This window comes from Ornithorhynchus anatinus, chromosome X1, assembly GCF_004115215.2.
Source record: "Ornithorhynchus anatinus isolate Pmale09 chromosome X1, mOrnAna1.pri.v4, whole genome shotgun sequence".
Classification (NCBI taxonomy): domain Eukaryota; kingdom Metazoa; phylum Chordata; class Mammalia; order Monotremata; family Ornithorhynchidae; genus Ornithorhynchus; species Ornithorhynchus anatinus.
Window position 1 is genome coordinate 21,865,120 of NC_041749.1, and position 25,031 is coordinate 21,890,150.

Sequence of the window (25,031 nt, forward strand, 5' to 3'; positions counted from 1 at the left end):
TAACTGACAATTATTTTTAATTTAACCACGGTTTCCAAATCTTACTCACATGATTACTATAAAAAAGCAAGCAATGCTAATAATCATTTTGATAAAAATATAAAGGTTTCACACACAGTTGATATTACATCCTCTGGACAGGCTTGATTCCCAGGATATCAAATCCTTTGGCCATGATGGCAGCAGTTGCTTCACACAACAACATCCTCCACATATTCACCTTCACAATTTTACCTAAGGAGAGGAAAAATGGGACACTGAGAAACTTGATACATTCTCCTTTGACAAAATAGTTTTTCAAAAGGGTGTGGCTTGATCAGAGACCTCCCACTTGCTCCAGGGCTCAGCATAGTCAATACAGTCTTGGTTGGGAGTTTGCAGAAAAAGTAAACTGTCAGACTCCATAACCAACACAAGGGTCTAAAAAGAATTGAGAAGGAAGGTCCTTCTCACTAAGATAGCCTGAAATTCAGATGTCCTTTTTTTGTCTGTGAAGCTCCCCTCAAAAACACAATGAAAGAATTCAGCACAGAGTTCCAGTCCCTGCAAGTATACTGAAAGCCAAATGCCACAAAATATCTACAGTTTTGGAATCGGCTAATTTAATCACACCGGGTAGCCCCAGTGGAGATCAAAATCGGGAAGGGAAAAAAAGAATTTAAGATCACGCACAATCTTAAATCACTTTTATTCCCCCTCCCTGATTTGTATTTTAAAAGAAAAACCCTAGTATCAGTTTCCATTAGATCTACAACAGGCTAAAGGTTCCCATCACAGTACTGCCATATGGATATATGCTTGATGCAAATGCAATGAGTTAGTTTGGAAATCGCTCTCAGACCACCGTTGTACTCCACAGCACTCACCAGTCTGTCGGTCTTTCTCCACGCAGTAACAGCTATCGTAAAATTCTGTGAAGGTGGTCGCCAGCTCATAGATATAATCACAGAGGGTGTGGAGAAACAAGTCATCCAGAATTTTCTGCAGGATCTCTGGAAACCTTAAAATGCACCGACCCAGTTTCCATTCCTTTTCATGATCCAAAAGGATCTCCGTTTCTTGGGCAGCTTTCCGCAACATCTCTTCGTCAATATTAGCCAGACGGGCTATGGATCTGGAAAGGAAGGGGATTCACTGTCAGCCCTGCTCACTTGTGCTCTGTATAACCACTGCTTTTCATTAGAAAATCAGGTCTCCAGGGAAGTGATCAATGCAAATGGAATCAGTTGGATGTATTATCAATTATAAAAACAAAATGTGGTTACTATCACTCACGTGTCAAGTTACTACACAGTTCATAAGCAAGAAAAACAACTCATCTGTTTCTGAAGCATTTCCTAAAATAATCTGGAAATGGGAAACCTAAATTAGAAAGCCAGCTGGAAGCTCTCTGGCATTGAAGCGTAAGACAAAGGTCTGGGGGAACAGACTCAACTAATAATTCAACAGAGAAAAAAAAGAGCACACTTTTTATTATGGATTCCTCTTTAAAATTCGATGGAGTACTTCAAAGCAGCTGATGGTCCAACTGCCGATTTCCGGTTTCTAACAGCAAATTGCCAAAGGCCAATAGTTACCTGATTCTAGTGAAGGCATAGAGCAAATAAGCAGCTGTGTTTCCTCTGTCATCGAGCATTTTGTCGAAGGAGAAGATGTAGTCGTTCATCCGGTTGTGAGAAAGATCAGCATATTTGATGCAGCCAAAAGCGACTGATGTCTGGGCAGTTCTGAGTTCCTCTGGGGTTAAGACCTTTGTGGGGGAAAAGAAAATCAAATCCTTTTCCTTCCTGGCTCATCGTTCCCTTTATTTGTTTTGTCTCTACTTTTATGGTATTTGTTCAGTGCTTACTATGTATTAAACACTGTTTTAAGCGCCAAGGGAGACACAAGTGAATTAGGTTGAATGCTGTCCCCGTCCCACATGGCGTTCACAGTCTAAGTAGGAAAGAGAACAGGAGACCTGATTACGTGACTTGACCAAGGTGGAACAGCAATTAATGTTGGTATTTGTTAAGCGCTTACTATGTGCAGAGCACTGTTCTAAGCGCTGGGGTAAACACAGGGGAATCAGGTTGTCCCACGTGGGGCTCACAGTCTTCATCCCCATTTTACAGATGAGGGAACTGAGGCACAGAGAAGTTAAGTGACTTGCCCACAGTCACACAGCTGACAAGTGGCAGAGCTGGGATTCGAACTCATGAGCCCTGACTCCAAAGCCCGTGCTCTTTCCACTGCGCCACGCTGCTTCTCAATGGGCAGGGCTGGGATTAGACCCCAGGTCATCCAAATCCCAGGCCCACGCTCTTTCGTCTAGGCCAGGCTGCGTCTCCAAGTCATATGGAACTAAAATGGCCGTGGAGGAATATTTCTCCACACTGGAGGTGGAAAAAGGCACCTTCACATCAAAAAGCCTTCTCATCAGCAAACACCAGGGTTTTCACCAGTCATCGGCTGTTTAAGGTTTTCTACATAAGCATAGAAAGTGCCTTAGAAGCCGGTCTCTGGTAAAGTATGAGCTGCATCGCTAGAAAACTCTCACTGTGGGCCTCACCGACTCCATCACCTTAACACACTGTGTCAAAACAGGGCAAACATCGCCTAACTCCTAACAACATTCTAGTTACCACGTGTAATGGAGACACGTGTTATGGTTGAACCAGGTGAATTATTAATAGGGCACACTTCCACCTGCCAGTTTAGGAGGCAGCTAAGTTGCTGAAATCAAGGTACCTTGGAGGTTGCAGTTTTCCGCCACCTCCAGATAAACTGCTCTTTTCAGCTCCTGAATTAAACACATTCCCTCCTAGGTTCAGCCTTCCACCCTTCCCCACAACTCACGTGTTGCTAGGAGGGGTGCAAGAGTTGTAAGGTAAAATGTGTCCTACACCAGAACTGCCCCTATTCACTATGGAGGAAGGGAGGGGGGCCGTAAACCAACAAGTATGCATTGCATCATTATTACGGCTCCACCTCTATTCTGAAAACCATTTCTGAACTATAAATACTAGGGATGCCAAAGAGTCTGAGATGGCAGAGTTTAAATAAGGCAAAATAATGATATACCAACTGTCTGACAAGGAAAACAATAACGCTAATGCTAACCTGACTTAGCCAGCAAAATAAGGTACTAGGCAACAAAAATAAGGATGATAATAGAAGCAGCATGACCTACTGGAAAGAGCATCGGCCTGGGAGCCAGAGGTCCTGGATTCTAAATCCCAGCTCTGCCACTTGTCTGCCGTATGAACCTGGGCAAATCACGTTAACTCCTCTGTGCCTCAGTTCCCTCATCTGCAAAGTGGGGATTCAGTACATGTTCTCCCTCGTATTTAAACTGTGAACTCCATGTGGGACCTGATCAGCTCACCTCAAACCTACCCCAGAGCTTAATACAGTGTTTGATGCCCAACACAAGCTCAACAAATACCACAACTGTTAGTTTGTATGTTCTAATCTTAATAATAATGTTACTAAGACTGTAAAGAACAATTCCTAGAACACTTAAGGGAACACTATATATGACAGGGATCATTTGGAATCACACATACCCATTTAAATGAAGAAAAAAATGCCGGCCTCAAAGTATTTACTCTTCATGGAGACAGTAAAGATACCATGGAGGAAATGGGCAGAAATGAGTGTACTTTGAGCACCACCCGGTGGAGCTAGAAAGAAGCAACTTGACTGTCTCAGCACTCAACGACTGACCTCATTGTCCTCTGTGACCTGATTGTTCTTTGTTCCACTTCCATCAATAACTAAACCAGACTAATTTATTCCCGGGAGGATTTTCTCCTCAAATCTACTTCTCATTCTGTGCCCCAGTTTTGCTTCTGTTAATTCTCTCATTTAGCCTGACTTACCAGTGCTCCAAAATCAGCTGGGGTCCAGAAGTGCAAGTGGCCCTTGGTGAATTTACTCTTATTCTGAGTCTTTTCTCTGTTTCCCATCCCTCCCCTCCCCCCTCATAGCCTTGCTCCTTTTTCCCTAAACTCCTGATTTAGAGTTTCTTCTCCAACTTTCATCCCAACTCTGCCACTGGCCTGCTTATAAGATCTTGGGCAAGTCAGTTAACCTCACTGTGGCTCAGTTTCCTCACCTGTAACATGGGGGTGAGTCTTACTTTTCATTATCTCTGGACTATGAGTCCCACAGAGAAAAAATTGGACTTCATCTGATTATCTTTTATCTAATCTATCCAAGGGATTAGAAGAGTCCTAATCATATCACCCAAGGAAAGAGAAATGAAAGGCACAAAGGGAGCTTCCTGCTGCTTATGAAAGGCCTGAAGCAGTAATACTCTGCCCGGTTTTTCCTGTCTTTCTCAATAAAGTCAATGGGTTCAGTGTCTTCTCTAAAACCACCCTCAACAATCAACACCTCAGATAATCCACCTTCTCCTCTGACACCACTGGCTATCTAAGGCTCAAATGAACATCAAGAAAGAAAACAACCACCTAGCCAGCTGAGAGATTTTGCTGTCTTATCTATATGGCACAAGAAGGGTAGATCTGTAATTTTATTTATTTATACTGATGTCGGCCTCCCCCTCCTGCTCTCAGCTGTGAGCTCATTATGGGCAAGGATTGTCACTCTTTATTGTTGAATTAGACTTTCTCAAGCACTTAGTACAGTGCTGTGCACACAGAAAGCACTTAATAAATACAACTGAATGAATGAATAAAAGGGTATAATTAATCAATCATATTTATTGAGTGTTTACTGCTCACTGAGGGCAGGGAATATGTCTATCAACTTTTGTATTGTACTCTTCCATGTGCTTAGGTACAGTGCCACATAACAGAGTTGGTACTCAGTTCCCCACAAGATTTTTTTCAAGATGTGGTAACAGAGGGTCTGTGACCTTTCAGAGGTGCCAAAATCCTGAAGACAACCCACAGTAATTCTCTACACAAACCTTAGAACAGGTAGTCCTGAATGATATCAAAATGCCCATATAAGGGGAGTCAAAAAAACTTGTTTCTTGAGAACCCCCTTAGTAGAAACAAAGAAATACCAGGCTCTAGAGCTGCGTGGTTTATACTAGAGAAAAGCGGATTAAGGTTACCTTATCTCTCTCTTTTTCCTTTAGTTTATCCATGGATCGTTTCAGTCCTTCCTCTAGGAGGTCTATGAGACGCACTGTGTCACCTGAGCGGGTTTTAAACTTCTTCCTTCAAAGTAAATGTTGAAAAGTATCATTCAGTGAATTCTAACACCTAAAGGCACGTTCATTTACAAATCTTGGTCCAGCTTTCTAAAACACTACCAAATCACTTCAGATACTCTTTGCCCACGTGGGACAACCTGATTCCCCTGTGTTTACCCCAGCGCTTAGAACAGTGCTCTGCACATAGTAAGCGCTTAACAAATACCAACATTATTATTATTACTCTCAAATTCTGTTGATATTTCACCAACATGTAACAGAAGAGGAAATAAAATGAGGCAGCAGAGATATGAACATGAAAACCCAAAGTTTCTTCTCTTTGTTTCCAGGGGATCACTTGGTAACGAGAGTATCTCTAAAACCCTCAAGTTCCTTCAAACAGCGATACTGGCTTAATTCAGAAGCAGCAGCAACTCAATGAATCCTCTGTAAGAATCAGGAAGACTGGGACTATGAGGCTGCCCCAGAGGAGGCAGAGGGAAACTGGACGGACAGAGGACGAAAAGGGAAGTCTAACTGGAAGGGCACTAAGAGCACAAGATTCCTAAAAGGAACTCTTATGAGCTTTTAAACTAATTATTGCATTTGCTAAGCGCTTACTAGTACCCTTCTCAGCACTGGGGTAGATACAAGTTGATCAGGTTAGACCCTATCCCTGTCCCACAAAGGCTCACATTCTAAGTAGGAAGCAAAACAGATCTTTAATCTCCATTTCCCAATTAAATGAGGACTCTTCAATCGGGGAAGAAAAATCCCCTCATTTTAGGTCATCAAGAAAGCTATTATATCAGGAATTCAAACTGAACATCTCAAAACAACACAGGGCCACCACTTCTAAGGTGGGGTAAAGGCTGTAAATATGTTTATAAGAAGGGGCTTGAAAATACAAGCATTCTTGCAAAGGGTTGGCTCTGGGATTTCAACCTCAATAGGGGCTCGACTTGGTGGATTGAACCGATACGTGAACAGTCTGAGGGCTCGGGCTGGCCGAGGGCCAAAATAGGCAGCCTTAAAAATCAGGTCAATTATACAGGTCCGATGATTCCAATGAATCAGAGAACCACACTGTATTTCAAGCACAACCACCACAGATTTGGATGAAATTCAACACAGCCATTATGAATACCACACTGCTGAAGATAAATAAGGCAAGGAAAATGATAACATTTGTCACCTCCTTTTCTTAGCCTGAAAGGCGATCCAAAAAATATTAATTTCATCATTTGGAAGATAGTCACAACTGTGCTATAAACACGAACAAAGTGCCACTATTTGGGAGATGATTGGATGAAATGTGCTTTTATCCCAAAATTTGCTCAGCTGGATTCCCTGTTACGGATTTGGAAAAAGTGGTAGAAAAACATTAAAAGCTCTCAGTCTTGACTGTTTTGCCAACAGAATGCAGTCTGCTTCAGAGTGACAGGGATTCACGGACTTACTTGTCTTCTCCCAGCACGACTCCAAACCCAGCGTGTACTACTCTGGTTTCCTGGGGATCATACCAACCGATCATCTTAGCTGCTGCAAACACCGTCTGCAAGTGCACGGACTACAGAGTAAAAGAAAAACAAAGTTATCACTGAATTGTATTTGGTATTTGTTCTTATGCTTCAGACATCAGAAGTCTTCATGTTTCCACCAGAACTTTTGCTCCCTAAAGAGTCTTTGGTCATTTCTATCACTAGTTGTTGACAGGGCTTTGCCAGGCAAACCATTCTACAGTTTTGAGCTTTGTTTTTCATCCTCCATATACAAGCAGCCACAAAGAGCTGTACACCAAATTCTCATCACGCTGCGGGGGACACGCAAGGCTCCCATTTCTTAGTATACTAAGGCTGTGAAATGGGCCGATTCAAGGATCTTAAAAACCTGCCCTGATCAAGAAAACAAGGACAGTGCTGCTCTGATCTCAGACTGTGTGGCTTGGAATTCCTTCCCTTTCCATATACACCAGACCACCACTCTCTCTGCCTTCAAACCATTACTAAGATCCCATCCGCTGTGAGCCCGTTGCTGGGCAGGGATTGTCTCTATCTGTTGCAGAATTGTACATTTCAAGCGCTTAGTACAGTGCTCTGCACACATTAAGTGCTCAATAAATACAAGTGAATGAATTAATGAATGAATCTCCTTCAAGAGGCCTTCCTCAATTAAGCCCTTTTCCTCAGATCGCCCTCTCTTTGGTGTTGAATATGCTTTTGGATTAGTGACCTTTAGATATTTGCCCCACCTCCACATATACTTAAATATTACTTACATATATTTAAAATATATGTTAAAATTAGTTATTTATTCATATTAATGATTAATGGACGTCTCCCCTTCTGGACTGTAGGCTCATTATGGACAGGGAACATGTCTGTTAATTCTCTTGTGATGAACTTTCCCAAGTGCTTAGAACGTAGCTCTGTACATAGTAAGTGCTCAGTATGTACCACTGATTGGTTAAATAAATACCAGCGTGGCATAGTGAACAAAGCACGGGCCAGGAAATCAGAAGGACTTGGGTTCTAATTCCAGCTCTGCCATTTGACATCTGTGTGACCTTGGGCAAGCCACTTCACCGGGCCTCAGTTACCTCATCTGTAAAATGGGGATTAAGACGGTGACCCCTATGTGGTACAGGGACTGTCCAATCTGATTAGCTTGGATTTACTCCAGCACTTAGTATTGTGCCTGGCACATAAGTAAGCACTTAACACATTCACTTAAAACAAAACAAACCAAAAAACCAAAAAAAACCCCACCCCCCCCACCTCACCAAAAAAAAAGAAAAACACTGACATTGATCTTACGAATTATTCCTTTTACCCCATAGATCACAATAATCATTACACTCCATCAAGTCATCCAGAGAAGATAATAAGACTTGAGATCTACAAACTCACCTGGCCACTGTCGACCACGTATATGATTATATTTGCCTTTTCCTCAAATAGCCGTTGCTTAATAGCAGCCAAGTCAGAGGTGTCATAAGTATAACCCCCATCTGATTTTACTATCGTTAAGGGGACCGGACACCCGGGAACAAACACGATCTTCCGTCCATCATCCACCTCCACAAACCCTAGAGGAACAGAGAATAAATCATGAATAGGGAAAGAATATTCAAAAATACCTTCAAAAGACCCCAAATAGAAATTTATTTTCTAAATTAACAATAGCAGTTACTTTTTTGAAGTTATAATGGCCATGTAAAAGTGGCACAGTTGCTAATTAGTACAAACTAGGTGTTCCCAACCATTCAGAAAATGGACCTACTCTCAAAACTACTTCTGTGTCGTTCGGCTACCAAGCGATTGTTCATTTACAAACAGCCTCTGTGAATGAGGGTGGAGAAAGGTGGAAGAGGGATAAAGAAAAATCAAGATCTACCTAGTCCACACCACCACTCAGTCCTCCTTAAAACAATGTGATATAGAAGGGTGAGAGAACACCAGTGCAATCTGCACCTATTTTTTGACTTTTCCCTACCGTGAATTTGCCTATATGGTGCCTATATGGTTCTGCCTTTCTCCCTAGTCAGATTATAAACTACTCAAGGGGAGGAGCTGCACTTCTACATATGCTCCCACTGTGCTAATTACCACTGACACTCAATAAACGCTGTCGATGATGATGACCCATTTATTCTTCGTTCTAGTCTTCCAAGTGCTTTTCTCCCATGACAAGTTGTGTTTACTGAAAATCCCCGTTTATCATGTTTTTGTGATAACACATGTTTTTATGAGATGTTCTACTCCTTGACTCTATTTATTGCCACTGTTCTTGTCTGCCTGTCTCCCCTGATTAGAATGTAAGCCCGGCAAACGGCAGGGACTGTGTCTATCTGTTGCCGACTTGTTCATTCCAAGCGCTTAGTACAGTGCTCTGCACAGAGTAAGCACTCAATAAATACTATTGAATGAATGAATGGGAGCATCATTCATAAGATACCAACACTCAAATATTACTTTGACAACACAGACTTCCAATGCATGGAACCATCATCTTACTTGCTGTCCCAGGGATCCTAGCCGTGCCATTTTTACTCTCCACTTCCAAATAATAATAATGATGATAATAATGGTATTTGTTAGTATGCCTAGCATACCGTCCTGTACATTAAATGGTGTTCAATAAATACGGAGGAGGACAAAGAGGAGGACGACTATGTGGCATAATGTGGCCGGGCTCCTGGCAGACTAGTGGGCCTGAAGTGACGAGGTACCTAGAGACTGGACTCTGTATTCTAGCCGATCACTTTAACCCAGTTAGTCTGAATCTGTTCATCACGAATCACAATCTCACTCATCACTCTATGGGTATCTATTTCCCCTTTAAGCCCCCTAGTTGGCCAGGAACCACATTTCCATTGATTTTCACATAAATCACACAAGCACTTTGCACCCTGTAAACATTCAACCCTTGTAGCAATAAAATAATAATGATGATAATAGTAACGTAAACCAAGATTAGGAATATAATTTATTACAACGTAGCTCATGTTCATGCTGAGCAGAAAGGTCAAAAATTCATTAGCTACGGTGCAAACTTTCTTTTATCTTTTCTAGAGGACAGAAGATTATCTTACTCCTGTTCAACCTTGTGATTTTCAAAATTTGAGTTAGAACTAAAGGATAAAAAGTTGGAATGGCTAAATTTGAGTTTTTCATTAGTCTTTTCCTAGAAATAAGTTACCAATCTCAATGAAAACATGTCTCAAATTCTCAAACACATTACCTCTGTCTTCAAATTCCTTCACAACATCATTCATCCTATCTTGATAGAAAGATTCTCCCCTCTCTATTATCGAAATGTCCAAAGCGTCATAGATTTTGTTGAACTCTAAAAATAAAAATGAGGTTATCACTGAATAATAATCCTATTTTAGTCTCACTTATTTAAAATATAGACAGTTTGAAAATATGTAATGAGGAAAAATTCAACTATATGGGAAATTTTGGGGAGACATAGAATTCAAGACTTAGTACATGATAAAAATAATTAATTTCAAGAGGAAATATTTTCATTATCAATATAACCCACAGCCCCCCAAACTCTTCCATTATGACTCACAACTATAAGGGACAAGATCTAATCCATCGACTTGAAAGCGAATCACAAAGCAAAGCCAAAAAACTGCGTATAAATACATGAAAAATAAAATACAGAAAGAATAAGCTCGCTGTGGGCAAGGAACGTTTCTGTTAATTCTTTTGTATTGCACTCTCCCAAGTGCTTAGCAGAAGGGTCTGGACATAGTCAACGTTCAACAAATACCACTGTGGATTGAATGACTTAGTGGAAAGAACACAGTCTGGAAGTCAGATGACCTGGTTCCAATCCCGGCTCTTACCACGCATCTGCTGGGTGACTTTGGGGAAGTCACTTCTCTGTGCCTGTTTCCTCAACTGCAAAACGGGATTCAAAACCTGTTCTTCCTCCTACTTACACTGTATTTCCGATCTACTTAAGTTGCATCTATTCCAGTGCTTAGAACAGAGTTGATGCAGAGTAAACACTTAATAAACACCATTATTATCATTCAAATAGAACTGCCACAGAAAAAGGAGCACTAGCAGCTGCCAAATGGAACAAAGGCTAGGATTTTTGACATGGATTAATGGATTATGGGTCTTGCTGATTTCTAATGTTAGTCGAGTTGATAATGATATACTCCTAAAGGTCACCTTGGCGAGAGACATCACAGATCATCTTCCAAGCTTTGGTGATCTCTGGTGTTTTACTCTGCAGTAGAACCACACACTGGTAGGCCCGTTTTTTGAATTCTTCCTCTGTGTCAAACCGCTTCTTGGATTCCTAGGTTTCAAGAGAAAATAGCAAACAGGTTTATTTTCGCAACTTTAAAGACACAGGGAATTAAAGAAGTTTTTCTGTACATTTGGTACGGCTCTCAGGAAAAATGATAATAATAATGACAATTGTGGTTTTTAAGTGCTCACTGTATGTCAAGCACTGTTCTAAGCACTGGGGAAGATGTGTGTCCCATACAGGGCTCACAGTCTAAGAGAAGTAGCTTGGCCTTGTGGAGAGAGCACGGGCCTGGGAGTCACAAGATCATGGGTTCAATCCCAGCTCCACCACTTGTCTTCTGGGTGATCTTGGGCAAGTCGCTTCACTTCTCTGAGCCTCATCTGTAAAATGGGGAATGAGTCTGTGTTTCCCACATGGGATAGGGATTGTGTCCTACTGGATTTGCTTGTATCCACCCCAGTGCTTAGTACAGTGCCTGGCACATAGTAAGGGCTTAACAAATACCATCATCATTATTACTGTTATTTAAAAAACACCGTTTCCTAAAATTGGTATATAAAGATACAAAAAGTTATACAAATTGAGTTTCAGTTTCTCCATTTACAATTTAAGCAATACTATCTACCCACTGAACACCACACCCTCCCAGAAGTTGTGAAGTTTGCACGCACCCTTTCATTTCACAACACTACAGCTCAAAGAGCTGTACAGCTGTTTAGGTATCCCTGTTGTAATACATTCTTCTCACAGGTCTGCCCAGGAGAGCTGTGTCACGGTAAGCATTGTTGAATACACAATAAAATGTCTCATTTTGATCCTCAACTGCAGGAGTGGACATGTTTAATCTAGTCTCCCAGAGATTTACACGTTTGAGATTCCTGTCCCTGTAATTTTTAGGCTAAAAAGTTTGCCCAATCCTGTTTCAGCGCATTTCTTTTCCCACACTGAAATAAGGATGGAATAACTCAGGATGACACGGACAAATAACGAAGAAAAATGCATGATATCATATGTACCTTATAAAAGGCCTGGAGGTCACCTATGGGAGGTGAAACAGTCAGGTAGTCTGGAAATTTATCTTGAAGGTGAGCAATGAGCATGCCAAACTGGGTCCCCCAGTCTCCTAGATGATTTAACCTGGTCACCAATTTGGGAACAAACAGGAGTTATATAAAAATGACTGATAAGCTTAGGTAAAATGAGCAACTGATCTATCAACAGAGGAATTCACATGGACATTTTTTCAGTGCACTTCTCTCTGGAATTAATTACTAGATTGGTAGGCAAGGCTTAAACCCCAACAGTTCAACCTCGCTAGACAGAGAAGCTCAGCAATCACCACAGGTGATATGGAAAATGATTCACAAACCAGGGAAGAGATCCCTACCTCAGGACATCATAACCCACAAACTCAAAGAGCCGGCACATACTGTCTCCGATGATTGTTGACCTCAGGTGGCCAACGTGCATCTCTTTGGCGATGTTTGGAGAAGAAAAGTCAACTACAACCTGCACAGGAGAAGAAAAATATTAAGCACTAGGCACATATGCTCCCAAAAGAAACAGACCCCTGCCATTATGAATCGACGTAAAGAACCACTTCAAAAAATGAACATAAACTGTGGCTGATAAGGAGGCCTGCCAATTTAAGCCTCAAAGATTTAAATCTCCAGGAGTTGGTTGTACACGGAGTTGATGGATGATAGAATTATTTTATGAGAATTGTCAAATGTTCATTGTTCATGGATGACTGCAAGATATAATAGCCAATCGTTACTCCACAAAGTTGCTTTGAATCAAATTTAGGTGATTTAATCTAAACGCAGAAAAATGGAAGTTATGACAGATCACAGTGGTGCCTTTTCATTTCTATGCCAACAAACGGTTGAGGCTTCAATCAAAAGCTGGGAGAATACCTTTTTTATCTCCCCCAGAGCAGGTGGCTGAACTCCATTCACCAACAGATTAGTGAGTTGTTTTGATACAAAACTCTTGCTTAGGTGGACGTTAATAAAACCTGAGGTAAAAAACAAAGCGTTTTACAGGTTGAACGGTGTTGAACAGGATGTATTGGATTATTTCCTTCTTTTGATCACAAAGGACAAAAAATACAACTTGGAGGGGTGCCAGGAACAAAAAGGACAAGTCTGAATTCTCATACACCTGACTACGGTAAGGAGCCCTGATGTTTTTCTCCACTTTCCTTGGCATTGTTAATTCCACCGTCCAGTCAGTGAGGCTGTGGAGAATTGCCCACCTCTGGTGAGGAGTGAAGGGATGGGTTCTGATGCCACCTCCACTCAGGCGGCTTCTTCCAGACTTGGAACGAACCATGGGTAAAAATCAGAAGCCTCCTCACACCACTGTTAATAATCACTGTGGCGCTTACCTTGGGTCAAGCACTGTGCTAAGCGCAGACTACTCAGATCCAACACAGTCCTTGCCACAAAGTCTAAAGGACAACAGGCACTGAATCCCCATCTTTACAGATAAGGAACCTGAGGGACATAGAAGTGAAATGACTTGTCCAAGGCCACACAGCAGGCAAGTGGAAGAACCAGAACCAGAACCCAGGTCTCCTGACTCCCAGCCTGGTGGTCTTTCCACCAGGCTCCACTGCTTTTCAGGGCTGTGGCACATTGGAGAGTTACTGCTTTGGAAATAGACACAAGCTACTGAAGGCAGAAGCTTCTGGCTCAGAGCAGGTTAGTTCCAGCCTGAGGACTCTATTTTTCCCAGTCTGACCTTTCAAGATCACTTCACCATGTGGGGGGAAAGACTACAGAGAATTCTTGACCTCTCTATTGAAATACGGCTCCCAGTGAGTTCAAAAGAAGCAACCAACTCCACAAAACTCACCATTAATAAAATATGTAACACCCAACTGAGATTTATTACAATCTAATTCATTTCTAAGTCCACTGAAAGGTCTATCCTACATTAGCTACGGAGAGTGTCTTCAAAGATTCATCAGCAGTACGCTACTTAAAGAAATACAACACAGTTTCATACCAGGACCAGCAATCTCAACTTTGTCGATGTAATCATTGTCTGGAAGATTTTTGGTAATCTTTTCTGCAATTTCCCTTGGGCTTACTTTCTGTTCCTTCGTTTTCTGCAGCATCTGAAATGCAATTACTCATCTCAGTACAATAAAACGAAGAGCAAACTATACATAAAACAATAAGAAATCACGACCGATATATTCTGGCAAGGGCCGTTAAGTTCCTTTCAAATAAGCTCCATCAAAAAGCAGAGGCCAAGAAGTACTGTCCCCTGGGTACATTCCTGCTCATAAATGTCGTACCAGCTGTACAGCTGAAAACGATGGACAAGAGGCCAGTGATTTCACTCATTTTTGGGTGATCACTAGTCTTCCTTCATCATCAGATTCCAACTAACTCAAAAATGTAACTACTTACTGTTTTCATGCTATAAAAAAGCCCAAACCAGAGCTGGGCAACACTGTGGAGATGGAAACATTACACCTACTATACAAGCACGATTGGTGATCAAAGAGGAGGAGAAACATTCTTATCCAAAAGCAACTGATCTTAGTCAATTCTCACGCAAGAGTAGCTGTTAACATGTAGAGTTTTAACATGACAGGAATTTTGCAAGTTTGATTTCTCCAAGGAATTATATTATCTAAGAATAGATTCTGTGGCTAATGCCCCCCAGCCATCAGAGTACGGCAAGGGAAACAGTAGTAACAATAATACTGATAATAATAATAATATTCATTAAGGACTTACTCTGCACTAGTGACTTGCCAATCTTGTCTCTACCCACCACTTAGGACAGTGCTTGGCACATAGGTCCTTCACAAATATCATAATTGTAGTTATTACTAAGCACTGGGGTAGAGACAATATCATCAGGTCAGATACAATCCCTGTCCCAAATAAAAATAACTGTGATATTTGATAAGAGCTAAGCGCTAAGCGCTGGGGTAAATACAAGATAGTCGAGTTGGTCAATCCCGGTCCCATGTTAAACATATTACTGGGAAGGGAAAACAAGTATTTAATCCCCATTTTACAGATGAGGAAATTGAAGCGCAAAGAAGTTAAATGACTTGTCCAAGGCCACAAAGCAGGTACATGGCAGAGTTGGGATTAGAACCAAGTCTTCTGACGCCCAGTCCTGTGCTCTTTCCACTTAGCAATTTTTTTAATGGCACTTGTTATGCGCTTACTATGTGCCAGGCACTGTACTAAACACTGTAGTTTGGATACAGTCCAAGTCCCACATGGGACTCATGGTTTTAATTCCCATTTTACAGATGTGGACCCTGAGGCACAGAGATGAGAGTTACCCAGGGTCACACAGCAGATAAGTGGCAGAACTGGGATTAGAAGCCAAGTCCTTCTGACTCCCAGCTCCATTCTCGACCCACTAGGCCACGCTACTTGGCGTGGATATTTTATATATCCACAAAATGCATGCAGGGGGAAATAGCTTGGTTAGCGTTTATTGCTATACAGGGGTGTTACTGTGAGAAGTAAGTTCTGGTCAGTTAAAGATGCCAAAAAGCAAAAGAATTCTAGGTTCTCAGAGACATGTGTTCACTAGATTGTATAACGATAATTGATGTTGTAGAACATAATTAGGTCATATGCCAAAAGTTCTAAACTACCTCTTAGAAATTACATACATTTTGAAAATATTATTTGAAAGAAAGAGCAATTGGAGCTCACAGTTGAAATACAATCCAAAAGCTACAAAATGTTTTTTATTCACTCATTATACAAAGTCTCTTCTGGTCTCCATTCTCCCAGCGTACCTGTGTGATGCTCATAGCACTATTACATTGATAATCTCCAAACTTGGACTGCTGGCTTGGTGTGACTGCCAAGGGAGGGTTTTCCAAATCTGGATATGCGGCCTTGATAGCATAACCAAAGATTTCTTGTAAGCGGCTATTGATGTTGATCATGCTTTTGGTGGGTTTATTCCTTTCTTCTTGAAGACTCTGTGAGCAGCGAGACAAAGTCAAGTGTAAGTAACTGTAGATAAACAACTTGAACGGTTCTGCTTGTATTCTCCCAAGGCTTGGTACAACGTTCCGTGTCCAGTAACCTCTCAATAAATACCATCGGTCGACTGAGTGGGTCTAGCCTAAAAAGAAAAGTAAAACGTTCCCATGGTGCAGTATTTTCACATATCTGAAAGGTGTCAGGCCTGATGTGGACTCTTCCTTCTGGGGGTGCACTGCAAACTGACCTTTGTTTCAATCAAAGAATGGAATTTATTGAGCGCTTCCTGAGTAGAGAGCTCTGTATAAACGTTTGGGAGAGGGCTGGTAGACAGAACCCCTGCCCTCAAGGAGTTTACACTCTAGTACGCATGTCAGACATTAAAATACATATTCAGTAGGGGAAAATGCAGAGTTTCACGATATGGGCATAAATGCTTCAGGGCTAAGGTGGGGTGAGTATTAAAGTGATTAAAGGTTATAGACTTAAGTGCATAGGTGACAAAGGGGAGAGTGAATAGGATGGGGAATGAGGGGTTAGTCAGAAAAGGCCTCTTGGAGGAGATACAATACTAGTAAGGCTTGAAGATGGGGAAGTGGCAGTCTGTTGGATACAAAGGGAGAAGGAGATACAAACCAAAGGGAGGACGTGAGCAAGGGGTAGGTCGAGTGGGCAAGATCAAGATTCAGTTGAGCAGGCTGGCGTTAGAAGAGCAAAGTGCTTGGGTTGAATTATAGTAGATTTGTCAGGTCCGGTAGGAAGGGGAAGAGATGATTAAGTGCCTTAACGCTGATGGTAAGGAAATTTTGTTTAATGTGGATATGGATGGGCAGCCATTAGAGGTTTCTGAGGAGAGGAAAGACGTGGCCTGAACTTTTTTTTTATAAAATGATCCGGGCACCAGAGTCAAGTGGGGAGAGACCGGAAACAAGCAGGTGAGTGAGGAAGCTGATGCAGTAATTGAGGCAAAGAATGACAAACGCAACAGTTTGGATGGAGAGGAATGGGTGGGTTTTGGAGACGTGGCGAAGGTAGAACCGACAGGATCTGGTGACGGACTACGTGAACTGAATGAGAGACGATGTCGAGGATAATGCCAAGGTTAATGGGCTTGTAAAAACATGGAAATTGGTGATGTCTATAATGATGGCAATGTTGGGGAGGCAAAGACACATGATGGTGGATGGGGAGGGAGAAGATGAGGAGTTCCATTTTAGACATGCTAAGTTTGAAGTGTTCAAAGAACACCCAGGAAGAGATGAAAGCAGGAAACTTCAGTGAAGACGAGAGGTCAGGGCTGGAGGCGTATATTTGGCAATTACCTGCATGGAGATAGTGGTTGAGGCAGTGAGAGCACAGGGTTCTCCAAGGGAGTGGGTGTAGTTGGAGAACTGAAAGGGACTCTCACAGTTCAAGGATGGGAGGCAGAGGAGGATCTGGTGAAAGAGACTTAGGAATGAGCGACCAGAGAGATTGGAGGAGAATCTGGAGAGGAGAGCATGCTAGCTGGAGAGAGTACAGAGAGAGCTACATGTTCTGCATACACGTTAGAATGTCTCTCCTAGTAAGGGCTCCTACTCCATTCTGATCCTCCTTGACCTCTCTGCTGCCTTTGACACTGTCGACCATCCCCTCCTCCTCCATACCTTATCTCACCTTGGCTTCACGGACTCTGTCCTCTCCTGGTTCTCCTCTTACCTCTCTGGCCGATCATTCTCGGTCTCCTACGCTGGAGCCTCCTCCCCCTCCCATCCTTTAACTGTTGGAGTTCCTCAAGGGTCAGTTCTTGGCCCTCTTCTGTTCTCCATTTACACTCACTCCCTCGGTGAACTCATCCGCTCTCACGGCTTTGACTACCATCTCTACGCAGATGACACGCAGATCTACATCTCCGCCCCTGTCCTCTCCCCCTCCCTTCGGGCTCGCATCTCCTCCTGCCTCCGGGACGTCTCCACCTGGATGTCGGCCCGCCACCTAAAACTCAACATGAGCAAGACTGAGCTCCTCATCTTCCCTCCCAAACCCGGTCCGCTCCCAGACTTCTCTATCACCGTGGATGGCACGACCATCCTTCCCGTCCCGCAGGCCCGCAATCTCGGTGTCATCCTTGACTCGTCCCTCTCGTTCACCCCACACATCCTATCCGTTACCGAGACCTGCCGGTTTCACCTCTACAATATCGCCAAGATCCGCCCTTTCCTCTCCACCCAAACGGCTACCTTACTATTACGGGCTCTCGTTATATCCCGGCTAGACTACTGTGTCAGCCTTCTCTCTGACCTCCCTTCCTCCTCTCTCGCCCCGCTCCGGTCTATTCTTCACTCCGCTGCCCGGCTCATCTTCCCGCAGAAACGATCTGGGCATGTCACTCCCCTTCTTAAACAACTCCAGTGGTTGCCTATCGACCTCCGCTCCAAACAAAAACTCCTCACTCTAGGCTTCGAGGCTCTCCATCACCTTGCCCCTTCCTACCTCTCCTCCCTTCTCTCTTTCTACCGCCTACCCCGCACGCTCCGCTCCTCTGCCGCCCACCTCCTCGCCGTCCCTCGGTCTCGCCTATCCCGCCGTCGACCCCTGGGTCACGTCCTCCCGCGGTCCTGGAACGCCCTCCCTCCTCACCTCCGCCAAACCGATTCTCTTTCCCTCTTCAAAACCCTACTTAAAAATCACCTCCTCCAAGAGGCGTTCCCAGACTGAGCTCCTCGTCCCCCTCTACTCCCTCTGCCATCCCCCCTTTACCTCTCCGCAGCTAAAGCCTCATTTTCCCCTTTTCCCTCTGCTCCTCCACCTCTCCCTTCCCATCCCCACAGCACTGTACTCGTCCGCTCAACTGTACATATTTTCGTTACCCTATTTATTTTGTTAATGAATTGTACATCGCCTTGATTCTATTTAGTTGCCATTGTTTTTACGAGATGTTCTTCCCCTTGACGCTGTTTAGTGCCATTGTTCTCGTCTGTCCGTCTCCCGATTAGACTGTAAGCCCGTCAAACGGCAGGGACCGTCTCTATCTGTTGCCGACTTGTTCATCCCAAGCGCTTAGTACAGTGCTCTGCACATAGTAAGCGCTCAATAAATACTATTGAATGAATAAGGGAAAATTAAAATATAGGACCAAGGGACTTCACTTTTGTCATACTGTCCATCTATAGAAAAGAATAAAGCTGACCGAGTCCTTATCTCCTCTGGAATACTCAGAAATGACTTCCTTACTTAGTGGAGACGGCCATAGCCGAAAACATTGTGAGTGCGCGCGTCTGCACGCAGGCACGCATATGTGAGCTCACAGGCACATGTGAGTGTAGGGCTGCCCTTTTGGGCAAGAGAACTGTTTTTTTTAAAAAAAATCCTACAAATATGATCACAGATTGGTCACTGGTTAGTAGCTTTTGTAAATTTTTCATATTCACATTTGGGCTACTTTATTTTTATAGGGAGGGCTGAATTATGGCCAGTCTTGGGTCATCCAAAAGAACCTGTTGAGGATCTGCCAGAGAGTTATTGGTTTAAAAAAAAAAAAAGGAGGAAACTACACATTCCAGGAAAAAAAGGAGCCTGACACCTGACCTGGTTAGGGGGTGGTCCCGGGGTGGGGGAGCCGTGCCTCTGCCTGATCTTGATAAAAGGTGGAAGGAGGTCCGTTCTGACTCCTCCCCCGACCTCCTGCCCCAGGCTTGGTGAGGGAGGAAACTATTACCGTGCCTCTGCCTGATCTTGATAAAAGGTGGAAGGAGGTCCGTTCTGACTCCTCCCCCGACCTCCTGCCCCAGGCTTGGTGAGGGAGGAAACTATTAAACTATTCAAAGCTGCCCACGTCCCCTTGATTGAGCTGATGGGAAGGTAGAAGAGAGGGGCTGATGATCTAACTGGAGGTTTTCTGGCAAAACTCATTATGTTGTACTTCTCTATTTGTGTTCCAAATTAAATCCTATTTGTTTGTCTCGCTGACTTGTGGGTGCAGCTCAATCGCCTTTAATCGTTAAGACTCATGTGACCTTACTGATGCACTATTAGGTGAATTTCTAGGTCCACACCTTCCTTGGATCCATATAGACTCTGGATGGCCGGGATTGATCCTGACTGACGTATACAGCAAAGCAGCCCTGAATTTAGTCCTCGGAGAATCCAAATTCTGTTCAGGATTGTACGACTTTTGGAGTACATTTGTAATTATCAATTCAGGCGACAATCCAATGAGGGTGGTATTTCACTTCCCATCTCCAAAGCTCAATATTTAATAATTGTTTCTCTAGTTTATATAAGAAACCTATTCTCTCTCTGTTGTCAGAGAAACCTGACACAGCAATTTAAAAAGTCCTTCCCCCCCCGCCCCTTAAAAATAAATAATCCTTACACTTGTTATTTTGAAACTGTGATCACACAGCTGACACTGCCCCAGTCTTTTCCTCTGGGGCCCGAATCGAGCTGATGAAGGAAATAATAACAGAAACGTGTTTTTGTGATAAAACCTGGATCTAAACCTGTAGTTAACACATCAGATGAAAACCTTTTTCTATTAGAGTGATTTGAGTGTCTCCTATTCTAAGTCCCCCAAAATGTCCTCCCGGACTCTGAACTAGCTGGTCTTTTTATTAGCAAATGAGCACTTCTGTGACATCGGTTTATAAAAACGCCTCTTGATAATTGAGAAAATTGGTCCATTAGGTCACCTCTTCTCTAAATGCATCTTACTTCAAGTACGGACTCAACCCTGTAATTATACACCCACCGAGGCGAGACACGGGAAAATGAAACTGACTCAGCCCAACTTCTCTCCTAAAGAGAAGTCAGAGAATCCTCAAAGATGCTGAGTTTCAAGATTCAGCTTTCCACACGTCACAGGCAGAGAGCATAACCTTCTGACAGTAATGTCCAAGGCCCAGTGTGGGGAGAACTTGAAGAAAAGAAAAAACACTAAATGAAAATCTTTCCTCCCGTCTGTCACATAAACCCAACCGGCATATTTTCCAGACAATCCGACAGCTCATAAACTACCACCCACCCCCAACTCCGGGTGATTTGGCGCTTACCTTTCGGAGCACGTTCAGTCGATACTTAAGCTTTGTGTTTTCGTCTCGCAGCTGCTCCACACCTGGAGAAACTCCTAAAGACCCAAAGTTTTTCAATCGATCGATTTCGGCGGTCAGAAATTTAATCTCTTTCTCCTAAGTGAGAAAAAAACAACAGACGGATCGGGGCGTGTCTCATTCATCTAGTAGAAAGGCAGTGTTTGGTGCGATTTTTAGCCTTATGATAATCTGAACTTCCTCACTGCAACATTTCAGCCAACAGAGAGGTCTAGTTGAAGCTGACGCAGAAGACCAACCTGCTTGACTTGGCAAGTGGGCAAGGACCATCTCTCTTTATTGCTATATTGTAATAATAATAATAATGGTGGCTTTGTTAAACTCCATGTGCCAAGCACTGTTCTAAGCGCTGGGATGGATAGAAGATAAGCAAGTCGTCCCATGAGGGGTTCACAGTAGAATGGTGCTCAGCACATAGTAAGCGCGTCACCAATACCGTCATATTAATCCCCATTTTACAGATGAGGTAACTGAGGCACGGAGAAGCAGTCACCTAGCTGACAGAGCCGGGATTAGAACCCACGACCTCTGACTCCCAAGCCCGGGCTCTTGCCACTAAGCCATGCTGATTCTCATAAGCGCTTTCCAAGCGCTTAGTACAGTGCTCTGCACCCAGGAAGTGCTCAACAAATATAATTGAATGAAGTGCTTGCTCCACCTCCCCACCCCTTCAAGGTTTTCTCTCCAAAGCGTGGACTCCTTTACTCTTCCCCTGCATTTTCCGGGCTCATTGGAAAGAACCCGGGCTTGGGAGTCAGAGGTCGTGGGTTCTAATCCTGAATCCGCCATTTGTCGGCTGTGTGACTTTGGGCAAGTCACTTCACTTCTCTGGGCCTCAGCTGCCTCATCTGGAAAATGGGGATGAAGACTGCGAGCCCCACGGGGGACAACCTGAAGATCTTGTATCAACCCCAGTGCTTAGAACAGTGCTTGGCACAGAGTAAGAGCTTGACAAATACCATAATTCAAGCGCTTAGTCCAGTGCTCTGCACCTGGGAGACCCTCCATAAATACTATTGAATGAATAATAATGATGGCACTTAAGGGCCTATTCTAAGCGCTGGGGGGATACAAGGTGATCAGGTTGTCCCACGTGGGGCTCACGGTCTTCATGCCCATTTTCCAGATGAGGTCACTGAGACCCAGAGAAGTGAAGCGACTTGTCCAAGGTCACAGAGCTGACAAGTGACGGATCCGGGATTAGAACCCACGACCTCTGACTCCCAAGCCTGGGCTCTTGCCGCTGAGCCACGCTGCTGCTCTTGAACCCAGCAGAGGAGAGGGGTGGAGGGGAGGGAGGAGAGAGGAGGCGGGAAGGAGGAGGGAAGGAGGAGAGGAGGAGGAGGAGGGGAGGAGGGGAGGAGGAAAGGAGGAGGAGGAGGAGGAAGGAGGAGGGAAGGAGGAGAAGAGGAGGAGGGGGGAGGAGGGAAGGAGGAAAAGAGGAGGAGAAAGGAGGAGAGGAGGAGGAAGGAGGAGAGAAGGAGGAAAGGAGAAGAGGAGGAAGGAGAAGAGGAGGAGGGAAGGAGAAGAGGAGGGAGGAGAAGAGGAGGAGGGAAGGAAAAGAGGAGGGAGGAGAAGAGGAGGAGGGAAGAAGAGGAGGGAGGAGGAGAGGGGAAGGAGAAGGAGAGGAGGAGGAGGGAAGGAGGAGGAAAAGAGGAGAAGAAAGGAGGAGAGGAGGAGGGGAGGAGGAGAAGAGAAGGAAGGAAGGGAGAAGGAGAAGAGAAGGGGAGGAGGGAGAAAGGATGAGGGGAGGAGGGAAGGAGGAGAGAAGGAGGGGAGAGGAGGAGGAGAAGAGGAAGAGGGAAGGATGAGAGAGGAGGAAGAGGGGAGAAGAGGAGAAAGAGGAGAAGAAGAGAAGGAGGGGAGGAGGAAGAGGAGGGAAGGAGGAAAAGAGGAGAAAGGAGGAGAGGAGGAGAGGAGGACGAAGGAGGAGAAGAGAAGGAGGGGAGGAGGAAGAGGAGGGAAGGAGGAAAAGAGAAGGAGAAAGGAGGAGAGGAGGACGAAGGAGGAGGAGAAGAGAAGGAGGGGAGGAGGAAGAGGAGGGGAGGAGGAAAAGAGAAGGAGAAAGGAGGAGAGGAGGACGAAGGAGGAGGAGAAGAGAAGGAGGGGAGGAGGAAGAGGAGGGGAGGAGGAAAAGAGAAGGAGAAAGGAGGAGAGGAGGACGAAGGAGGAGGAGAAGAGAAGGAGGGGAGGAGGAAGAGGAGGGGAGGAGGAAAAGAGAAGGAGAAAGGAGGAGAGGAGGACGAAGGAGGAGGAGAAGAGAAGGAGGGGAGGAGGAAGAGGAGGGGAGGAGGAAAAGAGAAGGAGAAAGGAGGAGAGGAGGACGAAGGAGGAGGAGAAGAGAGGAGGGGGTAAGGAGAGGGTAAGGCGGAGGGGCGGCGGGCTTAGACCTGGTGCAGCAGTCGCGCCGCCAGCTGGGCCCCGGCCCCGTCCATGCTCCCGGCCCCGGCCCCGGCCCCGCCCCAACCCAACCCAACCCGCTCCCAACAAGCGGAAGCGGAAGCACAAGGGGCAGCGGCAGGGGCAGGAGCAGCGGCGGCGGCAGCCCTCCCCCCTCCTCCCTCCCTCCCTCCCCCCCTCCCCCCCGGAAGCGGCGCTCTCTCCTCCGCGGCCGCCGCCCGCCCGGCCCGGCTCCCGCGCCCCCTGGCGGCACCACCCCGCCCTGCGGCCGCGCTCGTGCCGCCCTTGGGTTCCCCGTGAGACTGGTGGCCTTCGTTAGGAAGGGGGGCGGTGGTTCCGGGCCCGGCACCGTTCTGAGCGCGGGGGGAGACACGAGGTCATCGGGTGGTCCCCGGGGGGGCTCCCGCTCTTCTAATTCTCTTCCCCTCTTCCAATCCCTACTTGAAGCTCCCCTCCTCCGCGAGGCCTTCCCAGACTGAGCTCCCCCCTTTGGCCCTCTGCTCCCTCCACCCTCCCCCTTCACCTCTTCACCCACCCTCCGCAGCTAAACCCTCTTCTCCCCCCTTTCCTTCTCCTCCTCCGCCTCTCCCGTCCCACCCCCTCGGCGCTGTACTCGTCCGCTCGACTGCGTACATCTTCATCACCCTATTTATTTTGTTTAAGGAGAGGTACACATCGCCCTGATTCTAGTTATTTGCCATTGTCTTCATGAGATGGTCTTCCCTTCCACCCTATTTATTGCCATCGTTCTTGTCTGCCCGTCCAAGGGCAGGGACTGTCTCTATCTGTTGCCGATTTGTCCATTCCAAGCGCTTAGTCCAGTGCTCTGCACATAGTAAGCGCCCAACAAATAATGTTGGTATTTGTTAAGCGCTTAATAATAATAATAATAATGTTGGTATTTGTTAAGCGCTTACTATGTGCCGAGCACTGTTCTAAGCGCTGGGGTAGACATAGGGGAATCAGGTTGTCCCACGTGGGGCTCACAATCTTAATCCCCATTTTACAGATGAGGGAACTGAGGCCCAGAGAAGTTAAGTGACTTGCCCACAGTCACACAGCCGACAAGTGGCAGAGCTGGGATTCGAACTCATGAGCCCTGACTCCAAAGCCCGTGCTCTTTCCACTGAGCCACGCTGCTTCTCATGTTCTCAAGCATGCTTCTCATGCTTACTATGTGCAGAGCACTGTTCTAAGCGCTGGGGTAGACACGAGGGAATCAGGTTGTCCCACATGGGGCTCACAGTCTTCATCCCCATTTTACAGATGAGGTAACTGAGGCACAGAGAAGTAAAGTGACTTACCCACAGTGACACAGCTGACAAGTGGCAGAGCAGGGATTCGAACCCCTGACCTCTGACTCCAAAGCCCGTGCTCTTTCCACTGAGCCACGCTGCTTCTCTAATACTCTTGAATGAATTCAACGAATGCCCATTTGACAGATGAAGCCGCTGAGGCCCAGAGAAGTGAAGCGACCGGCCCAAAGGCACCCAGCTGACAACTGTTGGAGTCGGGATTAGAACCCACGACCTCTGACTCGCTGAGCCACGCTGTTGAGCGCCCACTATGTGCCCAGCACCGTTCTAAGCGCTGGGGGGGATACGAGGTCATCGGGTTGACCCACGCGGGGCTCACGGC

The 25,031-nt window shown here is 45.1% G+C and overlaps 1 protein-coding gene across 1 annotated transcript; it reads right to left on the bottom strand.

Annotated features, from left to right (window-relative positions):
• RARS1 (arginyl-tRNA synthetase 1) lies at window positions 1-23,460 on the bottom strand. Its single transcript, XM_029050818.2, has 15 exons — window positions 23,384-23,460; window positions 20,937-21,071; window positions 15,714-15,902; window positions 13,940-14,051; window positions 12,844-12,944; window positions 12,315-12,436; window positions 11,944-12,064; window positions 10,843-10,972; window positions 9,893-9,997; window positions 8,059-8,237; window positions 6,610-6,719; window positions 5,069-5,174; window positions 1,578-1,750; window positions 867-1,114; window positions 1-234 (listed from the first exon to the last, which is right to left on the bottom strand). The coding sequence occupies exons 1-15, from the start codon at window positions 23,426-23,428 to the stop codon at window positions 125-127; spliced, it is 1,986 nt and encodes a 661-aa protein (XP_028906651.1). The 5' UTR covers window positions 23,429-23,460; the 3' UTR covers window positions 1-124.
• Window positions 23,461-25,031: the final 1,571 nt, after the last annotated feature.

Bases quoted from the DNA above. Each gene is read 5' to 3' on its own strand.
- RARS1 (XM_029050818.2), bottom strand. From the start codon at position 23,428: ATGGACGGGGCCGGGGCCCAGCTGGCGGCGCGACTGCTGCACCAG. The intron at 15,903-20,936 runs GTAAGCGCCAAA...CGCTGCTCACAG, and splicing joins GACTGAACGTGCTCCGAAAG to AGTCTTCAAGAAGAAAGGAA. The intron at 1,115-1,577 runs GTAACTATTGGC...CTTCCTTTCCAG, and splicing joins TATGCCTTCACTAGAATCAG to ATCCATAGCCCGTCTGGCTA.